At 47.4% G+C, this 21,499-nt stretch overlaps 1 protein-coding gene across 1 annotated transcript in view; it reads left to right on the top strand.

Moving 5' to 3' along the window:
- Window positions 1-1,504: 1,504 nt before the first annotated feature.
- ROR1 (receptor tyrosine kinase like orphan receptor 1) overlaps window positions 1,505-21,499 on the top strand; it is a 398,622-nt gene continuing 378,627 nt past the window's right edge. The window contains exon 1 of the mRNA XM_035017718.1: window positions 1,505-1,595. Within this exon, the coding sequence (XP_034873609.1) occupies window positions 1,505-1,595 (91 nt within the window). The remainder of the gene's footprint in view (window positions 1,596-21,499) is intronic.

Raw genomic sequence — 21,499 nt, 5'->3', positions numbered from 1 at the left:
ACAAGTCAGGTACTCTCTTTTTGCAATTCAATTTCTAAAACTGTAATACGGGGACAATCTAAGTAAAAGTACACAGAGGCATACAAATGTGAAATGACTTTTAAAAAAAGGTCAGTGGAAGATTTATGAGCAAATGCACACAAAGCCCTAGGCACACAGGAAGTATTCAATAAGTGTCCTAGACTGGGTTTTTGGTATTCCTCTAAGGCAAAACTGACGGCTGTCCCTATGGCTCTAGCATCCTCAGAGACTAAAGCAGGGCCTGGAGCACAGCAGGTACTCACCACTTTATATGATCAAGGCGCCTCTCCGCAGGGAAAGTCAAACTGTCATGCGTTTTTATGTATCCCTAAATTCGTAACACTTAAGCAGAGACCCAGACAAAACATACTGTTAGTAGGAGACTTTAATGACCCCCTTGCCCATGGTAGAGCAGCTGGACAAAAAAATATGCAAAGATACAGAAGACCTAAATAACATAAATGTAAAGAAGATCAAATGAGGTAGCTATCTCCACATTCTGAAGATAGAAAAACACCTTCAAGAGGCCACGGGACATTGACAAAAACTGACCACAGAGAAATTCTCAACACATCTCCAAAAGGAAGCGGTACAGATGAAATTGATTTCAATATAACGAAACTAGAAATTAAAGACAAAATGGGAAAACATGAATCACTAGTGTCAAAGAGGAAATCAAAAGGGAAACTGATATCAATAAATGTTCTATTACCCAGAAGCACCCAGCTAACAGTGGCAGAGGGGAGACTGCTAGAATCTGGGTCTCCTAACGGAGCCATTCAGCCACGGACTGGTCTGCGAGTCGGGACAAGTCTCCCTGAGCCTCGGCGTCCCCCTCTGTCAAACGGACTCGAGGGCCCCCAGGGTCCGGCCGCGGGTTTGAGGCGCGGTGGGGGGGGGGGGGGGGGTTTGCGGGAGGCGCGCGAGCGACAAGGTTCTGGAAGTCAGGGAGGGTGCGGGTGTTGAGAGACGGCAGCAGAGGGCGCTGGGTCGCCGGCCTGGGCCCGCGGCTGCCATTGGTCGGGCTCGGGCGCCGGGCTGGAGAGTTGGTGGAAAGTGACAAGTTGAGGGAGGCTGAGAGCCAGAGAGCGAGCGCGCGGAGCGGGAGGAGCCGCCGCAGCCGCCACCGAGGGAGCCCCGGGACGGCAGCCCCCGGGCGTAGGGCGCGCTCTGCTCAGAGTCCGAGCCGGGGGCACTCGCCTCCCGCGAGCGCGACACCGACAGCCCGGGACTGACCGGCCGGCGGAGGCGAGGCTGCAGCCGGAGGGCTGAGGAGGGACCCGCGCGCGTACGGGGTCCAGAGGCGGCCGGGCGGAGCGAGGGAGCAGGTTTAGAGGGACAAAGAACTTTGCAGACGCCCCCGGCATCCTGCGCGGAGAGCGGCCGGAGCGAGGTGGCCGGGACCCCGGGCAGAGCCCGTGGATGTTCTGCGCGCGGCCTGGGAGCCGCCGTCGCCGCCGCCGCCGCCGCCGCGAGAGGAGGAATGCACCGGCCGCGCCGCCACGGGGCGCGCCCGCCGCTCCTGGCGCTGCTGGCCGCGCTGCTGCTGGCTGCGCGTCGGGCCGCTGCCCAAGGTAAGAGGCGCATTCGCCGACTCCGGGGCCCGCCCGGCCCCCGGCGACCCTCCGGTCGGCCGCCCGGCCCTGGGCAGCCGGGGAGCACCGCGGCCGCCGGGCGCGGGGCGGCCGGAGACCGTCGGGGGTCTCGCAACCGCGACTCCGGGCGCCGGGGAGGCGGGCGAGGATTTGCCCCGGGAGCCCCGCTGCGGTCCGGGGGCGCGTCCGGGGGCTTCCTCCTCGGCGCCCAGCAGCAGTTGTCAGCGCTGACAGGAAGCGCGGAGGGGTCGTGGGGCGATGGGGGCACCTCCGACCCGTTGGTCCCCCTGTCCCCTAAAGCGCCCTAACCGGTGTTCAGGCAAGTCTGCGGCGCCCCCAAGTAGCAGCCGTCCCGGAAGGCGCGGTCCAGGAGGGAGTTTGTATTTTCAGCGGTGCCTGCGAGAGCCCAGGCTGTCCGCAGACCGACCCAGACAAAAGCCCTGGCCTCCCGAGGCTCGGGCGGCCTCACAGATCCGCCGCCCCCGGCTCTCCTGCCTCCGGAGGCTCACGATGGAGGCCACAACGTGTGCGCTGCCGCCGTCGCCGCCACTTTGTGCAAAATGTGCTGTCAGAGGCGGCCTGCGGCTCCAGTGCTCTGAGCGTGCACGTGCGTGTGCGTGTGTGTTACACGCAAGGGGGGAAAAGCCATCTAATGCATACTTGATTTTGGTAATCTCCAGAGACAATTGCAACAGTTAGAGAAAGACTCCACCGAAAGCCCGAGCGTCTTAGTTCGCTGCGGGAAGCTTGGATCCTTGCTGCGTCTGAGCCGGTACACAATGAGAGGGAAGAGCCCGGCTGCGCCTGTGGAGACAACCGATTCATTCTTTGGAGGTTGGAGGGGGAAAGTTGATTAAAGTCTCCGGGGTCTTGGGGCCTCACTTTTAACATGCATCCCTTGAGGGGGTGCTGGAGTCCCTGGATTCTGCCCTCCCCCACGCCCAGCCCAAACCGGTGCAGATAAATAGGTTTCTGCTCTTTTATCATGCATCTTTCATTTTTAAGTTAGCGCTGTGCTTTGGAAAAGAAAAGACTTTGGGCTATTTAGCAGTTGAGGGGAAAAGATCTGTTCACTGCTTACTTAGACCATGGCTACAGAATTAGTTTTTACTAAAATCAAGCTCATAATTTTCGTGGTAGGAACACACTCTGGAAAGAAGTTGTGTGTGAATTTTGATTTCTTAGAGTTGGGTTTGGGGAAGTGAGAACCACATTTTCTGAGAAAAATTCTGAGATTGATCCCGTAGTGTGGTTGTGGTAATCTAGAGGCTCCTCCGGGTAAATAGAGCTCCTAATTGTAATTAAGATGTACATCAGCAGGGAGTGCACCTTCCTGATGAAAAATACTAATGAAATGTAAACAGCTTGGTCTCATGGATGTTTGCTTCCTTCAGGGATGCCAAACATCCTGCCCCATGCCACAACACCTGGGTAAAAAGTAAAAACTGGGCCATGCTGCCTAGTTGCCCAGCAAATTGAGGTGGAGATAATCAGGGAAGGGCTCTTAGCTTGGGTCCTTGATTAATTCGGTAATATCCTCTCTCAACTTCATTTACTTATATATAACCTTTCAACAGCGGTTGCTTTTGGATCTTGGGGGTGGGAGGGGGGAGGAGTGGACCTTTCTTTGGTCACCTGCTTTTAAATAAATGTCCATGCAATGATTTTGCTGAGTGTAAGACAATTTTATTATCAACAATCAGCCAAATTGTCTTGTTTAACTGTCTACAGACTTTTAAAATTAAAAGGGAAAAAAAAGAGTATCGCCTATTCCAAACTCTTCAATAGTGAGCCCAAATCTGTTATTTTTGTCTTATTTGTCATCTTATAAATCCCTTTCCATTTTTGTGAATGCTTGATCTTTTCTCTGGGGACAAGTCTTCCAGTGGAACTCAGATTTACTTTCTTGTCTGATTCAGGATTCTTAAAGTAACCCAACCAGTGGCTCAAGAAATCAGCTTAAGGGGAGACAGGTTTCAGTTACTTATTTAAAAAAATGGTCAGTATTTCTCCCATTATTGTTTTTTTTAATTTTGTTAGCTAGGAGGAGCGAACCTTTACATTTTCTTTTTCTGGCCTATTCATTGTTGATCTCCTCCTCTACCTCCTACCTACCTAGAACTAACCCTTTCTGGGAAGCTGAAGCCATTAATACTGGGTACCCAGAGCTCAGGGCCTTAGGAACCCACCTGGGCCTTTCTCAGAATCCTGTAGACTGTGTGGTTTGCCTCTTAGAGTCGGAGGGAGGTGGCCTGCTACTGTGTTTGCTGTCATTTCATAAACCTTCCAATGCCATTTTAATAGGTGTCTGTCCTGTCTACTTTTAGAATAGGAGTCTCTTGAGGGCAATAAGACTGTCAGCTTTCCTGGTGAAAACACTGAAAGCCAAGTCAACCAGCCCCAACTTTATTGGAGATGCCTGAAAATCCTCCCTAGGGGAGCCACACAGAGGCTTAATAGACAAAGGGTGTGGTCAAGCTGCCTCTGGCCATGTGTTGGAAATATTTAATCCTCCGTATTGATTCAGCATACCTGGTAGGCTGTTTTGCTACTCTGATGCTGGGATTATCTTTCTGCTATTTACTTAGGAGTCTTGAAAAGCTCAGCCTTGGTCTGTATTTTCCTTTCTCCATCTCCTGCCTGGTGAGCCCAGCCCTCAAATTAGATTTTAAAGTTTCCAAATGGTGTGTCACTCGCGTCCGTTAGTATCCATGTTGGCTGTGGTTTGATGGAGACCACATACCCCATTTTGAATATTTTTGAGAAGTTTGCACAGCATCATATGTAGAATGGAATCCTTTGTAGCCTATATGTATATTGATGTAAATGTATATCTACATACAAATGACATATGTGTGTGTATCTATATAGTAAGTGGTCCATAGATTTTTGTTGAATGGAGAATAACTTTTGGTTGCATGTAAAATTGTGGTGTCATATTTGCTTTTCTTAGTAAAAGTGTGACATGACATACTTTCAAGGACTTTCCTTTTCTTGCCCCATCGTTTAGTATGAAGGGAGTATAGTTGAAGTTAACAGTAGAGCTTAATGGTTATGCGCACAGGCATTGGAGTTTAACAGACGGGTTTGAATCTTCTCTGCTGCCTCCTGGGGTTGTCGACCAGTTTTTCTGAACCTTACCAGAGTGTTACGAGATTTTAAAGTGAAACTGTGTGTGTCAAGTGCTAGAGAAGAGCACCCAGCTGAGAGGGTCTTAAGTTGGGGTACCTGAAACTGAGGATATGCAACCCCCCAGAAATAATATACAAAAATCGATGTGCATTTTTGTGGTTGTATGTTTCTAGCTATAAACTGATATTCTGAGAAAATGGCAATCCCAACAAGATAGGAACCATTGTTTTAGAGTGTTTGATGCCTGGGGCAATAAGTTGCCTTCCTGGGTAGGTTGCAAGGGCTTGAGGGTTGGTGGTGGGTGCTGGGCCTGAGTCTAGATCTGCACAATTCGTGGAGTCTCTACTTCTCCTCACTTTTGCAGTTTCCTTCCCACCAGGCCAGTTGTTATTGGGCTTAGGAGAAGCTAAAGAATGGTGCCAAGTCCTTTGACCTCAACTAAGTATGTATTTCCCTGAATCCAAGCATTCTGAAATGCCTCTGTTTATACAATTTATTTAACAAACACTTGGGTAATCCTTACAATGGGCCAGTGACCGTTCTGAGCAATTTGCAAATATTAGCTCACTGAATCCTCACCACCAATCTATGAGGGGGCTGGCATAATTAGCTCATTTTAAGGTAGACACAGAGAGGTTAAGTGACTTTCTTCAAGGTCACATGGTTAGGAAATGGCATTGCTGGGCTTCCAAACCCTGAGTTCATGCTCTTCACTGCTGCCCTAGACAGTCTCTCCTGGTTTAAGTCTTAGAATTTATGCTATGTGTGGGCCAAAGGAGCCATTTCCCCATGTTTTGCAAGAGCAATGGGATGTTTTCTTAGCTCTATCTAGGGGTTACAAGAAATGATTGGAGACAGCCAACTTCAGTTTTTCTTTCTGTGCTGGAGTTCCCTGAGCCAGTCTTGCTGTGACTCAGGGATAGACCGGAAGGTTCTTTGGTGGTCTGCACCTCTGATCAGGAGGAAGTATGCTGTTGTCCTGAACTACAACTTTGATGTGGTTTGAGGAGTGTGTCTGGCAGTTTCTTCCAACCAGCGATGAGCTGTATTTTGATGAAGTGCCTTTGCATTTGCATCTTGGTGTACAACTGGGGTTGTAGGCTGAGCGGAGTGATTTATTGGAGTACTCTTCAGTGGGAGAGCTGGCTTGCCAGCCCCAAGGTCCCCATGTAGACTAGACCCTGGCAAATCCAGCCCCAGCTAGGGAACACTCAAGTCTCTGAGGCCTTCTTCTCAAACAGAAGGGCCGCAACCTGGCCTTCCCAATTCCCCTGAGGTGTGACAGGAGAAACTGTTCTGTAGACCCACGAAGAGAAAGGAATAGTCTTCTAGGAGTCTGAGAAAGTTCTCTGGAGTTGAGGGGGAGGGGACGGCGGGGGGGTGGGGTGGGGTGGGGTGGGGCAAACTCTTCGAAATCCTTAACTAAATGCAGCTGCTTGTTACACGGAGCCTGACTTGCATGCCAGGAATATCTAAAAAGCTAACGAATACAAAATAAAAATAAACAGCAGTAAAAAGGCTCTCTCTTTGTTGCAGTAAGCTCGGTTGGGGTTTTCAGTTTGTTTAGGAATGGGATAATTGTGGCATCCACTTTATTTTGGTAAGGCAGTGAAACGTGGATTGATGTTATGTCATTGGGATGCTCCCACCACCTGAACTTTTTCCTTCACACCTACCCCTCCGAGCACCCAGGCAGGGACATCCACCGGCCCGAGTCTCAAACTGTTGCCCCTGAGTGAATTACACTGGAAGAGGGCAGATAATTTAATGGGATAATCTTGGCAGGGCCAGCAGATTTCACACCCCATCTCTCACTAATAGAAAGGCAGTAGAAGGCTACAACATCCTCAGATGAAAAGGTTGTATAAAAAGGCTCTGCTTAACAGTAACTGTCTGTCCATAAATAAGGTTCTGTAGAGTTTTGATCCAAAAGCTGTTATTAAATACTGATAAGCCAAGACTCATAATGTTTGGCCTCCTTACATTTCCTTTTTTTTCCCTTCCCTCCACAGAACCATAGTTTTTTTTTTTTTTTTTTTTAAGAGGGGGAAGGGGCTTTAAAAGATCAGCAGTTCAAGTTGTTTATTTTCTCTAGTATTGCTATACAGAAAGGACCTTCGTTTATAGCCATTTAAAGAGGTAATGCGGAGTAACAGAAATGGAATGGGATTTGGACCCTGACAGACTAGGGTTTGAACTGGGGCGTTGCTGCCTGCTGGCTATGTGAACTTGGGCAAAGTTCTTTGGACTTCTGAGCTTCAGTTTCCTTCTCTGCATAATGGGGATAACAGTACTGTCTGGCTTACTGGGTTTTTGTGGGAATTAAAGGGAAAAATGAACATAAGACCCCTAACCCAGTGCCATGGACCTAGTAAACACACAGTGTGCTAGCTACTGTCATTGTCAGGGCCTTGCTGGAGAAATCACAAAATTTGGCTTCACAACAATGATCATCATGCTGTAAGATATGAACCAAGACTCAGAGAGCACAGTTTTTCCAATATTTTAAGACAAGTGAGTATTTTGTTTTACAGGGAGCTTGTAGGCACTCTAGAACTGAGCAGTACCCAGGCCAGTGCTGGGGACCCGGATGGGAGATTCCACAGTGCCGTTTTGCAAGCCTTAAAACAAAGGCTTTTTTCAGAACAGCGAGCTCTTTGGGGAAGAGCAACCCCTCCCCGGTGCTTGGTGTAATTCCAGAATCCTGCAATGGGGAATGTTACATTTCAGGGACCTCCACTTGTAATCTGACCGTTTTTAGCTCCAATATCCAAATAATCTTGCTGAGCACAACTTAAAAGAGAAGGATAATGGCCGGAGGAAAGAATCCTGAGGTGCTCTGTTAGCCATTTAAAATTTCTGAGTACCAAAAAAAAAAGTTCACGTTACCCAAAGAGAGAAGAGTAATGAAGTGTGGGAAGGGGGAGGGGAGATAAAAAGAACTTCTAAAGACCAAGCCACGGTTTGTATTTTTAATTTTTATTTTTTAACGGTAAATCTTGTCATTCAATGCATTGCCACTAACATTTATTATATATTTATTTTCTACAAATACGGTGTTGGTGCCCAGGAATAAGACATTACCCTCGCCCTCCAGAAGAGATGGAGAAGGGAAATGCTCACTTTTTGAAGAAACTTATTACGTGCCAGGCCTAGTTCTTTGGAGATACTAGGTTTCTATGTCCCAGCAGCCCTTTATGGTTGGACCTCTGATCCCATTTTACAGATAAGGAAATTGAGTCTCAGGCAATGTCTTGGTGAACACAAACTGTTAAGCTGGGATGTGGCATTTGAACCTAGATGTTTGAAATAGGTATTTTGACTCTCAAGTGTATGTTATTTCCACTGTCTTTGAAGTATAATTGGGGACGCTGGATGAACAGACATATACCTCCATATGCCAACCAGCTCTCGCACGAGTGAATTACAGGAAAGGCCTGTGGAAAAAGTGCTCTGGGAACACAGGGTTAGAAGACATCAGTTCTCACTCAGGGAATTGGAGAGAGAATATTAGTGTCCTTCATAGGCTTATTGTGAGGGTGCAACGGGGATAACGCGTGGAAAATGCTTAGCACCTTGCCGCACACATAGTGAGCGCTCAGTGATAGTTCTGCTGTAGTTATGTAGCCAGAGAAAGGCCCCGCTGTGATTTATCTGCCTCAAAAGCCTGTGCTCTTAATTTTTCCCGTGTTCCTTTTCAATGGGCATGGGGTTGGAAGAGTAAGTGGCTGTGTAGTCCCTAAATGGAAAAGACAACACTAAGACAGTTTCTCTGGTATCTTTCCCACCTGTCCTAATCCAGATTTTTGGACTCAGCTCTGCTTTGGGTGGGGAAGGGGATTTGCACAGGTGTGAATTTGGAGAGAATCATGATGCCTAATCGTGAAGTGTAACCCTCCTGGAGTCTGGCTAGGATCTATCATGTTCCCCATTCATTCACTGATCATACATTTTTTTCTTTTTTAAGATTTTATTTATTTATTTGAGAGTGTGGGCACTCCAGAGAGAGAGAGCCGGGGGGGGGGGGTTTGCGCAGAGGGGGGGGGAGAAGCAGACTCCCCGCTGAGCAGGGAGCCTGACCACGCAGGGTTGCAGGGTTAGATCCCAGGACCCCGGGATCCTGACCTGAGCCGAAGGCTGATGCTTAACCAACTGAGCCACCTAAGTGCCCCTGATTATATATTTTCTATGCACTTACTGTGAGCCGAATATTTTGCTAGTCGCTAGAACAGGGTGAATAAGCCTAGGTCCCTGCCTTGGAGGGTTTTTCAAACGGCAGATCTCTGGCAGAGATTGCTAGCTGATCAGAAAATCTGTTTCCATCTCTTCTCGGTAACTTGGTCAGACTACACTTCCCAGTTCCCTTGTAGTTAAGTGAGGCCATGTGACTAAATATTAGCCAATGGAATGAGATTGGAAGCAATGAGTAACATAAGTAACACTTAATGGTTTGGCCCTTAAAAAACGTCCCAGGCAGGATTGCTATGATCCTGAACATGGTAACCTAGAAGTCATGTGTTGAAGAGAACACAAGATAGAAACAGCCTGGAACCCTCCCTTCATCACAGAACTATAGAAGCCACCTGCCAGTCCACACTTGTTTACTTTTTATGTGAGCAAGAAATAAACTTCTATGGTAGTAAAGGCTGAGATTTCAGAGTTTTATCAGTTACAGCTGTTAATGTTACCTTAACTAACATTATATAACTGACATTATATATATATATATATATATATATATATTCTTATTGATGTATCTCTCCATCCCATAGTGCAGCAGTCAGGACCAGCATTTTTAAGCAGAATATAATAGGAAATTTCAGAGTCCATTACACTAAAAAATGAGTATTGTTTTAGGAAATTTTAGCTTCAGTTCTGCTATGCTGATTTGGGTTATTATTGGGCTCATGCTCAAAAGCTTGAAAACCACTGGCCTGGTAGAGGCAGACAGGTCAACAGCTCTGCACAACAGAGGTCAGTAGTTATGACAATAGTGGTTAAGTCCCCGTGCTATGGAGACTCCGTGAAGGAAGTGTCTAGGAAGCAGAGATGGCAAAATGGGTTCATTTTTCCAGTCGATTGGTATTGGCTGCCTGTGGAGCAGTGTTGAGAAGGATTCTGAGGTTTCTTGCAGGATCTGGGAGGGAATGCTGTGACCTGGTAGCAGCATTTGCCATGGGCTTGGGGAGGCGCAGGAGAGGCTCAGACCCAGCTCTGACCAGCGCACACGGAGTCTGGGCTCCTTCCAGTGAATTAAATCCCTTCCCAAATTATTCATGGCACATATACGATGTCTCTAGTGCTGTGCTAAGCACTGTGGGGAATCTAGGAGCACTATGACTAGCCCTTGGGGAGTTTACCTTTTAGGGGCGATAAAATAGGCACTTGTGAAATAATTATACACCCAGTGAGTACAGAGTTGGCAATTATAGATGCAAAATGCTGAGGAGGGAGAGGTCTTTCAGGAAGAAGTGGGATATGATGCAAGCCTTGAAGGATGGGGAGGATTAAGAAGGGGACAGGCGGAGAGGAGCTAGACATTCTGTAGCTGCTCCAGTCTCCATGAACCTGCCCGAGCTGTCCTGGGTTCTTAACTGGCCCTTCACCCTGGAATGAGGCTAGTTTTCATGGGATTGGAGAGTAATGGAGAAAAAAGAGGACCCTGAGGTGCCAGTTATGTTTTTTGCATATGAAGGAGGGTGGGTGGGGGAGGAGGGTTTTACTGGGAGCATGAGGACTTACCTTTCTCTCCAAAAGAGTGTCCCAGAGAGTTAAAAATGCAGTCCATTTCAGGCTGCTTGTCAAAGTCTAGGACGTCTGCTGTAGCAGTTTTGTTTTGTAGCGCAGGCTACTAAATCCCTGTCCATATTTTGCCTCCTTGATGAAAATCAAAATAGTATCATAATGATGAACACATCAAGCATCCTGTCTGCCAAGAACCATTTTATGTAGTTTAAGTATTTTAACTCCCACAGTCTTCAGGGAACCCTTTGAGGTAGGCATGAATTATTATCCCCATTTTCCAGGTAAGAAAACTGAGGTACAGAGAAGGTAAGTAACCTGCTCTAGATCACAGAGCAAGTTAAGTGAGAGAACCAGAATTTGAACCCAGTTATTCTGAGTCCCGGGCTTTGTCCGTCCTTGACCATTATGCCAACCACATGCAGCTCAGTATTTTTTTAAATCTGTCTGATGATTCAAATTCTCTGTAAGATCCCAGCCAGATAGCTGAGTCAAAATAATTATAATGAAATCCTCCATTTGTATAGAGTTTTGCAGCTTACAGAATTATTTCATGTATAATGTTATCATTAATTTTCCAAATAATCCAATAAAACGGGATTTCTTTCTTTCTCTTTCTCTCTTCCTTTTAAAATTAGGCACGTGAGGGGCGCCTGGGTGGCTCAGATGGTTAAGCGTCTGCCTTCAGCTCAGGTCATGATCCCAGGGTCCTGGGATCGAGCCCCACATCGGGCTCCTGGCTCAGCCGGGAGTCTGCTTCTCCCTCTCCCTCTGCCTCTCCCACTGCTCATGCTCTCTCTCTCTCTGTATCTCTGTGTCTCAAATGAATAAATAAAATCTTTAAAAAAATAAATAAATAAAATAAAATTAGGCACGTGAGGTTGGCAGCTCACCTAAGGTCACTGTAGCTGCTGGGATCTGCAGGAAACCCAGCCTCTTTGACAGGCCCATAGTGCTTTTTGCTTTAAAAGACTACCTGTGTTTGGGATTTGTAACTCTAAGGGACTAATACATGTCTACTTTCACTGTACTTTTACTAGCAAACAAATTACCTGATTCTCCTTAAATTAGCTATTTTTTTCAGAAATGGTTGTAAGGCATTTGTAGATGGGACCTGGAGCTAGGATTCCTGTAAACTAAGAAAATTCACTTGCTAATAGACTGAGAGAAGTTACTTACAGACCAGGAGTATCCTGAGTGGTTGATGATTGCAGCAGGGGGAAGAGCCACTGGGGAAAGGGCTTTGGCCTCAGAAGGTCTTGGTGTGAAACTGGGTTCCCTGCTTCCCTGCCAGCAAATTACTTGACCTTTCTGAGACTCACTTTCCTCACCTGTAAAATGGGAGGCACAATGGTGTTTATGGTGCTTGACAGTGTTGGGGGAGGGGGGACGGTGGGAAGCTTGTACGTACCTGGGGCATGTTCCCTGTGTCCTCTCACCTATTCCTGCGACTTAAATGGAGACCAGCAAGAGGGTACTTCCTCCTTTGAGCTTTACCTAGGATGCGATGGGGCAAAATTGCTGAACCTTGTTGACCTTTATTTTATAATCAATTTTATAACATAATCATCTCTGGGGCAGACCTTCCTAGCACTTGGAACTTTTAGGTTATAATTATATTAATATTTGTCAAGGACCTGACTTTCTTATGCTCTGTGAGGGTTAAACACCCTAAGGTAAAGTCAGATCCTGCTGCCCGAAATCCTAGATTTCCTTGAAAGGCTCCTTTCTGTTCTTCGTGGGAAACTGGCCCCATTTCCTGATGGGTTTAAGCGTACACCAAAGCAATTTATTCTGCTTTCTCTCTGTAAGAGAGATTATATCCTCACCTCTTGGATTTTACTCCAACTTGGGTATTTAATAGTTTTTACATGATTTTCATACTCCCTGCAGAGAATTGGTTGTTTTTCTTTTCCCCACCTGAACTTTTGGTGTGATGAAAGTTATGGATTCCTCTGGAAGGCATGCCTTAAGAAAGTAGTGCCTAACTTAGTGGTGGCTGTTTACCTCCTCCCTTCAAAGAACTTCCAGTCCCCAAATGTTGCCTGTTTTTGGGGAGCTGTGTAGACTGCTGACAACAAGAAGCAACAGTTTTTGATGATGTTCTTAATGTACTGGTGAGTTACCTTCTTTCTCTCTATGCTGCTCAGAGCCCTCTGCTCACTCACATCTGGTGTTCTTAAACTAAAGAATCAAGTGCTTTGCCTGTGGCCAGAAAATCTTCAGAGGCACAACCTGCTGGTGGGGGGGACCTCCCTGGGGACACCTGATAAAGGGCATTTCTCTTTCCCATTGAGCAAGGGAGGAACGGAGCTGAGCATGCCCAGTTTGTTCTACCCAACTCATCAGTGAGTCACTGTATCATATGGTGCAAGCTCCTGCAAGAAGTAGCTAGTAAAGGGGCAGAGAGAGTCCAGCACTTAGCACTAATTTGTTTCCCTCCCCAAGAAGTAGCACTGAGTGTGGGGAGGAAAGCATTCCCCCCCTTACACTGGCTTACAACTTGATTTTTTTTTTAAGGAGTAATTGCCAGGTTTCATGGTTGTGTTGGGGTTAAAACTATATACACAGATGAGATGATTGAAATGTGTTATAAAGAACCCTCCCACATCTTTACTTCAGGTTTAGAAAGTTTCTCAACTAACCCAGGACGTGGTGAAAGTGGCTTCCCCCAGACTCATAGAGTCAAATCAACACGACAGTTGGTGTCTGCTCATTGTGGGTGTAGAGGAGTGAAGGAAAGAAGGGACCTGGGAGGCAAAGATCCTTCACGTCGAGTGATGCGTCCTGGGTAAACTACCAAGAAGTCACTGGCAATTCCATTTGGTTAAATACTTATTTAGCGGGCGCCTGGGTGGCTCAGTTGGTTGGGCGGCTGCCTTTGGCTCAGGTCATGATCCTGGAGTCCCGGGATCGAGTCCCGCATCGGGCTCCTTGCTCGACAGGGAGCCTGCTTCTCCCTCTGACCCTTCCCCCTCTCATGTGCTCTCTGTCTCTCTCATTCTCTCTGTCTCAAATAAATAAATAAAATCTTTAAAAAAAAAATACTTATTTAGCAACTCAAGTGGATACAGAAGAAATATATGTCAATATCCTCTCCCATAGGATGTTCATTGTTTTTGTTAGGGAGGCAAGGTTGAGACCCCCAAATGGTATGAGAATAACATTGAATCAAAGCTCTCTGTTCTGATCTTTGTTTAGGGCTCTTTTTCTGTCTTGCAGCTTTTAGAAACCGGGTACTCTAGCACCTGCCCCAGCTTCCTGGCACAGCAGGGTCACGCTGGTTTTTCTCCCCATCTCTCCTTGCCAAAATCTCATTCTTCAACCCCCAGTCTTCCACAGTCAAGAATTCACCTTCTGCCCTTCCTTGCCCTGTGCCCCCACATTCACCCAGTATTTCCAGAGAGGCCACCTAAACCACATTCACTTATTTTGACTTAGCCCAATACCTAGACTTTAATCTTTGTAATCATAGTCACCATCATTTATTGAGCATGTACGATGGGGCCTACGTCTGGCAAGACATTTTGTGTTTTGCAGCAGAATCCTATTATTTTGTCTCTCCAGAATTTTTGCCCCCTCCCCTCACTTCCTCCTTCTGCTCCTTTATCAGTTGGGAAAAGGAACTGCTTTTGCCTGTACTCCCACCTTGTTATGGGGAGAGTGCCAATCGTAACCTCTGACTCCTAGCCTCCGGGCTAACCAGAGTCCATCCCTGGGACTTACAGGTGGCCCTCCGGGGCAGGAAAGCTAGGAGACGCCCTCGGCCACGTCTCTGCCCTGGAAAGAAGCTAGTGTGAGGGAGGGAATGACACTGATACCCAGGGCAGGCATTGCTGAGAGGTCTGGCAGTGCCCAGTGTCCTCTCCACGTCTCTGAGATTTTCTGCTCAGAGCCTGGAGACTCTGCTTTGGGTGAAGCGACCATACACACAACTTACCTTACTGATGATCACAACAAAATGAAATGGTGTCATTATTATTTTTAACCTGAAGGAAGCATTTTTAATGCTTTTTCTCATGAGAAAATAGATGTCCAATAAGGACAAAAGCATAAATGTAGTACGAAAACAAAAATCACCCACAATCCTACCATTCAGAGATCCTCTTTGGTCATCTTTTCTATACAGGTTTATATTTATATTCATAAAAGGAAGTCATACTTTTATTCCCAAGAGAAAATTGAGGCTCAGAGATGTTAAATAACTTCTCAGATGTCCTCTAACCAGCCGCTTTCCTTTCCCTTCACTTCTTTGTGAGCAGGGATCCGATCTTAGGCCAGTTAACGACTGTCTGGTCCAGCACATTCCACTCAATAGGAAATCACCAAGTATGTGTTGAGTGAATGCTGAATGCAGTGTGCTTGAGTGCCGCAAGGAAGGTGCAAGCAGGAAGTTTTGTAGATCAAGGAGAGAAGTGTGCACTGTTCAGAACTACTGGGAGGGTTTTCTGAAGGAGCTGGAGATGGTGAACCAATACTAATTTGTTTCTCTTCAATATGCAGTGTCCGGAGTGGTCCAAGCTGGACAGAAGGGACGCCTGAGCGCCTCCTGCTGTCAGAGCTGGGCACTGCCCAAGACGTAATGACTGCATGGGAGCTGTTCTGAAAATGCAAAAGGGATCTAAGTGAAAAGGTGTCCCTGTGGATATTGCAAAGAGGGCTGGAGGGAGAGATGCATGGTATCCAGACGGAAATGCACTGCTGTTGGGGCAGTGGGGAATCAAGTCCTAAAGAGATCAAGGAGGGAGTGAGAAGATGGGGGCACAACCAAAAATAGTACCAAGGATATGCTGACAGGACTTTCCTGCTTGTCAGTCTGTCTTCCGCCTCTCTTTGGTCTCATCTGGAACCTTTGAATGTGGTGGCTTTTCCATGGGCTGTCCTCTCCCACAGAAACGTCCTTCCTCAACCTATCAGCTACCAGTCCTAATGCTCTGGCTTCACTGTCCTTTCCCTGACTGGCCAGACTCGATTGGGTTCCCACTTATTTAGATAGGACCCTATATTTTTAAATACTCTTCATTGTAGTTTGTAATTAAATATCTATTTGGGCAACTATGATCTTTTTCTATCACTGGATTGGATGCTCCTTCGAGTAGGGTCTGAGTCTGGATCACAGCCAGTACAGTGCGTGGTGACCCACTGAATCGACTGTACTTACTTTTACTAAGCTTTGGTCTCACTTCCTGGAGCCTGGGATACTTCCAGCTTGCTCTGCTCTTACTATCTGGCAATTTAAAACTGCATATTTGAACAACTGAAAATCTCAAGGCTATCTCTTCCAAAAGATGAGGAATTCAACCCCGTAAAAAGTCAATCTGGACTCAATTAAACCTGCTGTGGGCTCTGTTTGCAGGGGAGCGGTGAGCAGCTCGAGAGCTGGGCTGTTTTCCCGAGATGAAAAATCTGTGATAACTCTGAGTTCTGCTGCTATAAATTAAGGTCACTCTGCCCTTAATTGGCAACAAATTAAAATTCTCCCTTACAGTTCTCCTCTTTCTCTTCTTTCATGTACAGTATGTTTGAGAGAAGGTGTGGAAGATATTGGCCCCTTGCCGCAGGGGAGAGGGCACCACGGCTGAGCCTACAGGCAGATTTGGGCTGTGAGGGCTGCTGAGGAGAGGGGGTGGTGAGTGATTCTTCCCTGCCCTGACAACCCTTCTCCTCCTTCCTTTGGTCCTTCTGCTCTTCCCTCCCCTTTCTTTCTTTCTTCAGGAATTTTGAAAGGTCTCATTACTAGGGAAATATCCCCTGGGGAGCTCTTACTCTCTCTTCTTCAGCTTAATAAGCAGAGGGGAAAAAAATTCTCTTAAGTTTTGAACTTGCAAGCAATCTGGAGGCAAATCTGGCCAGAAAGGCCTGCAAGTCTTTGCATTTCATACAACACCTCTTTTTAAATCCCTCGAACCATCTACTTCAGGCCGGGCCACCTTTCCTTCATGCAGGAGAGAGGAAAGGGAGCTTAACAAAGCTTTGGTTAGGTTTCTTGGCTGCTGAGGCCGTGGTGGGGGAGAAGAAGGGCGGGGCCTGTGTCAGTTCTTGCCCTCCCAGTGTTAGGAGGGTAGTTGGTCAGCATGTGCACTGAGTAAGGCTTCCCAGGTGCCAGGTGCTGGGCTGGGGCTACCCGCACTTCTGGTGGGAGCTCCACGGCTGGCCTTGTGGGGAGCACAACTGCTGAACAATGAGGACATGGTTACCGGTTCTGAACACGTGGGGGTTGGACTGACTGAGAGGGAATCAGGAAAGGTATCTCAGGGAGGCTTCACTGAGAGCAGGAGTCTGGGAGGCCCTCAAACAATAACCCATAATGCATTTTTTATACCATTGATCCTAAGGGATGGGTTTATTTTGACAAATGAGTTAGCGAGAATCTACTGTTTGTAATGTTTGGTGCTCAACTGAGTGATAAAAAGCATTTATTTCCTAGGCCCCTCTCTGTAAACCAGCCCTTCTCAGGGAACCTCAGCTGCTCCTCCCTAGCCCAAACAACTCAGAAGGAGCCTGGGGTAGGGTTCAGAACCCAAGCCAGGCCTCTGCCTCTCCAGGAAGTTGCCCTGCTCTGAGTTCTGGTGTCTCATTTCTTGTCTCTGTGGTGGGGATTATAACTCCTTCCCTGAAGATTATGGAAGATTAAAGGAGATGAAGGATGTAAAAACTCCTGGTAAACTTTCAAGTCTTATCTGAGATCCAAGGGTCAGATAGCAAGCAAGAGTTTGTCTCCATTTCTTGGTGAATGGACCCATGGGGCTTCCTTTATTCACTCCACAAATATTTATGGGTTGGCACTGTTCTAGATGCTGGGGGTGAAGCAGGAAACAAAACAAAGACCCTGCTCATGGAGAAGTCTAAAAATGAAGAAATATATGTTCTATCAGGTCACAGTAAACGCTGAGGAAAAGGAAGCCTGGTGGAAGAACTTGTGAGGAAGGGAGTGGTGGGGTGGGGCGGGTGCCATTGTGTGGAGTGGCAGGGAAGACCCTGGGATGAAGTGACTCTTGAGCAGAGACCTGCAGGAGGTAAAGGAGTGAGCCCTGTGGCTGTGGGTAGCAAGGGGAGTCCTCCGGGAGGGGCCAGCAAGTATGAAAGCCTGGAAGTGGGAGTGTGTTCTCAGTTAACAATACCACAGCGACTGCATGTGTTACCACTAGGAATGTTTGCAGAGTGCTTACTTGTATGTGAGGTGGTAGGCAAGCCTCCCCTCACAACCCCATCGGGTGGCCTGTATTATCATCCTACCTGTTCCACAGATAATGAGACTGAGGCCTCAGCAGCAACAAGCTAAGCGTTCAGACGACTGGGGGAGAGGCAGCAGTGAGCGTAGGAGGCGGCCCTGCACAAAGGGAAGAAGGCGTGGTTTGGAGAGAAAAAAATCTGGGTTTGGGCCATTCACCTGCTGTGTAATCTTGGGCAAGGTGCTTAACCTCTCTGGGCCTCAGCTTCCTAATTTGTAAAATGGGCTAATAAAATCTCGGAGAATTGTTACGGATATTATTAAGTGAGAAATTAGGTGAAAGGATGCTGCAAACCACATAGCACCACGAAAATGTTACTTTACTACAGTTACACCAGTTCTCCTTCTTAGCCTCTTGGAAAGACAATGAACAAGAGAGAAATGAAAGTTTGTAACTTATATAATCTCTATATAATCAATCTATATAATTGTAGCCTTTCAAATTATTCTATTAAATCTTTCATTCTCTGCATTTGTCCCAGACTCCCATGGGATGAATGGCTAAATTGTGGGGATTTGGAGAGATGGGTGTTATTATCTGGGACTATAGAATGGGAAAACTGAGGTGATAGGACCTATCCCAAACTAGGTTTCATTTCTGCTGAGGAATACTTTGCTTCCACCACCATGGGGGTGGGTCACTAGTCACTTGTTCCATTACCTGATCGAGCACCTACTCTGTGCCAGGCCCAGTGCTAAGTGCTGGGAACGCAGTGATGCTTGTTCTTGGGAACGCCCTTTGGAGATGCTCAGGATGTATTATTTAATTTGAATGCTTGCTGCTGCCCTTCCCGGGACCTCCAGAAAATGCAGAGGTGGTAGTTGCTTCGCTGTCACTTGCTGATGACTGGCAGGCGTGCACCCATCTAGCTGGCACATCATCTGGTGCCTGTGATCGACCTGAGTCATGCAGTCTGCATTTTGCTTCCCCAGCGTGCCAGTGGCTTCCTGCGATAAGCTCCATCTTGGCTGTGATGCCGCCCTCCCCTGGGGTTGGGATAACAGCCTCCTGGGGACTGTGGCGAATCTCAGGAGAAGCAGAGCCCCCAGGGCAAGAATCCTGTCCCTCCTTGTGTGCACCTAGGATTAGGCAGAGCTGCCGCTAATGCGCTTAATTAGGTAAGGACGAGGGGTGACTGCTGGGAACAGGAAGCGTGGGGGTGAACCTCCTTTCTGCCCCCAGTGAAGACCTTCCTCACTGTTACCTCTTCTTGCGGCTTGAGGGCCGCCCCCCCCCCCCCCGATAAAGTGAGATTAGATCAAAATAAAAATACTGGCTCTGGAGTCAGCTAAATCCATTCAATTATCTGTGACCTTGGGCAAACCTCAAAAGCCCAGTTTCCCCATCTATAGAACTTGGGGTGCAAATCATGCCTACCCCGTTACCTTTTGGTGAGGATGAACTGTGATAATGCTCTCCTGGGCCACTGGCACACACTGAGTGTACATAGTAAGCATCAATAATTATGAGCTAAGATGACCATTTTACAGGTGGGCAGCCTGAGGCCCAGCCCACACTGGTGTTGATCGGAATTAACCACCCAGAATTCTGCAGGGCTGGAGTCTGGTGTAGAACTCCACTCTCCCGGGCTCCAGCCTAGGCCACCAATGAGCCAACTTCCTTTTCTCACCAGTGGTGACCCTCTGTGCCCTGCTGCCTGGCCTGGAAACCGAGAAAAGGAGGGACTGAGATAGTTCAGCAGCAGATGCCAGAGGTTGAGCATCTCTTCCAGCTAGACCACTAACTGGACCACCACATCCCTTGAAGTTTATACTTTATTTCCTCATCTGTAAAATGAGGTGGCTTGACTGCCCTTCAGGCCCTAAATTTTTTTAGGTTTTTGTTTTTTTAGATTTTATTTATATGAGAGAGAGAGAAAGAGAGAGGAGCAGGGGGAGGGACAGAGGGAGAGGGAGAAGCAGACTCCCCGCTGAGCAGGGAGCCCGATGCAGGGGCTCAATCCCGGGACTCGGGGACCATGACCTGAACCACCCAGGCGCCGCAAGCCCTAAATTTTTTTAGACACCTCCTGGAGGAAGCAGAGCGCCAGACGGGAGAAGCGGAGGGAACACATTCACAGTACATACTAATAAAAACAATCCTGACTATGTGCCAGGAACTATATTGGGTACCAGGATACCCTGGGACCAGAACATTCTCCCTGTTTTCTAGGGGCTCCCCGACTAGTGCAACTGGCAGGGCAGCGGGGCGAGGGAGAGACAGATAGCCAGAAGAATTAGAATTTGTTCTGACATTTGCCGTAAGGGAAATGCCGACGGTGGGCTGTGCCTCCCCGACCCGGCCGCCCTTCGGTGGTGCGCGGCCGCCCGAGTGTGCAGAGCCATCAGCACACAGGGAGTGGATCTGAACGGTGTACTGTGGAAGGGAACCAGAGCCCCGTGCGCTGGGGAACGGGAGTCTGTGGTTGAAAGGGCAGGTTCAGGAAGCCTAGAGTGGGAGGGTTTGCCGTCAGGCAGCCGGGCCCGAGCTCCAGGGGGCTGATGGATTACATTCCTCTGGTTAGAAACCATCAGAAGCCCCACTGAGCTGGCTTCTGTGGCTTTGGAGCTTTGCTGACGTTTCCTCTTGCCAGGGGAAAAATTAGTTTCTGATTGAAGTGTTACCTTTCTGTCCCTCTTGCTTTCCTAAGTGTGGCAAGAACCAAACCCAAATTATTTGCACTAAACCTGTTAATTTTAACAAAGTGGTAGAAGAGAGTGAGACTTTGAAACAGCCAAAATACTGCCCGTTTTTCTTCCCTGTGAGGTTGTGTTTTCTGACCTTCTTAAGAAAGTTCTGTTGAGGGGCGCCTGGGTGGCTCAGTTGGTTGGGCGACTGCCTTCGGCTCAGGTCGTGATCCTGGAGTCCCGGGATCGAGTCCCGCATCGGGCTCCCTGCTCGGCGGGGAGTCTGCTTCTCCCTCTGACCTTCCTCCTTCTCATGCTCTCTGTCTCTCGTTCTCTCTCTCTCTCAAATAAATAAATGGAATCTTTAAAAAAAAAAAAAAAAAGAACTGTTGAAAACCTGGCTCTAGGTGGCGGATGTGACAGTCAGGGACATAGCGTGGACCTACTATGTACATGGGCCCTAGCTAAGTAATGTCATGGAACAAGCTTTCTCGAGCTCTCGAGATTGTTGAGATATAGTTCAAAGCCACAGAAGCCTTTGGGAGTGATTTCTGAAAGATGGGAGGCTGAGGGAGGCTTTGAAGCTGCTCCGTATGAACACTTAGGCTGCTGAGTGCAGCTCTTTAAGCACTTCAGGTGCCTGAAATGGTCTAGTGCAAAGTGTATTTGGGAACATAAAATCTCCTGCTGATACCGGGATAAAAACCCTTATCTCCTCCCTAAATATTGATTTAGAGTAATAGCTTGTTTTGAACTTTCTCTCAATAAATTGATTTTTAATTTAGAAAAATGCCTCTAGGGAAAACTTAGACAGTATGGAGTTAACAGAAAGTTTTGGAGACATGGGGTAGCTGATTAGGAGGGTGTCTTTAAAGGAATGAAAAAGGGAGGAAAAAGGTGAAGGCATTTCTGTAATCAGAAGAGTCCTCTTTCCCCCGATTGCATAATCCATCAACATATTATTTTGAGTATCTTGTTTTCAAGACCCTAGCTGGACACTGAGGAAGAGACTATGATTTAGCCCCTGTGCTCTGGGGGAGATGTATGTGTGTGTATTTATATGTGTGTGTGTGTATTGTCTTTGATGGGAAAGGAAAATGAGATTTTTTTTTCAGAAACTTTTTTCTTTTGGAGAGAAAGGACAACATCA

This window comes from Mirounga leonina, unplaced genomic scaffold, assembly GCF_011800145.1.
Source record: "Mirounga leonina isolate KUSES-001 unplaced genomic scaffold, KU_Mleo_1.0 Mir_173, whole genome shotgun sequence".
Classification (NCBI taxonomy): Eukaryota; Metazoa; Chordata; class Mammalia; order Carnivora; family Phocidae; genus Mirounga; species Mirounga leonina.
This window is presented reverse-complemented; position numbering and strand designations above follow the sequence as displayed.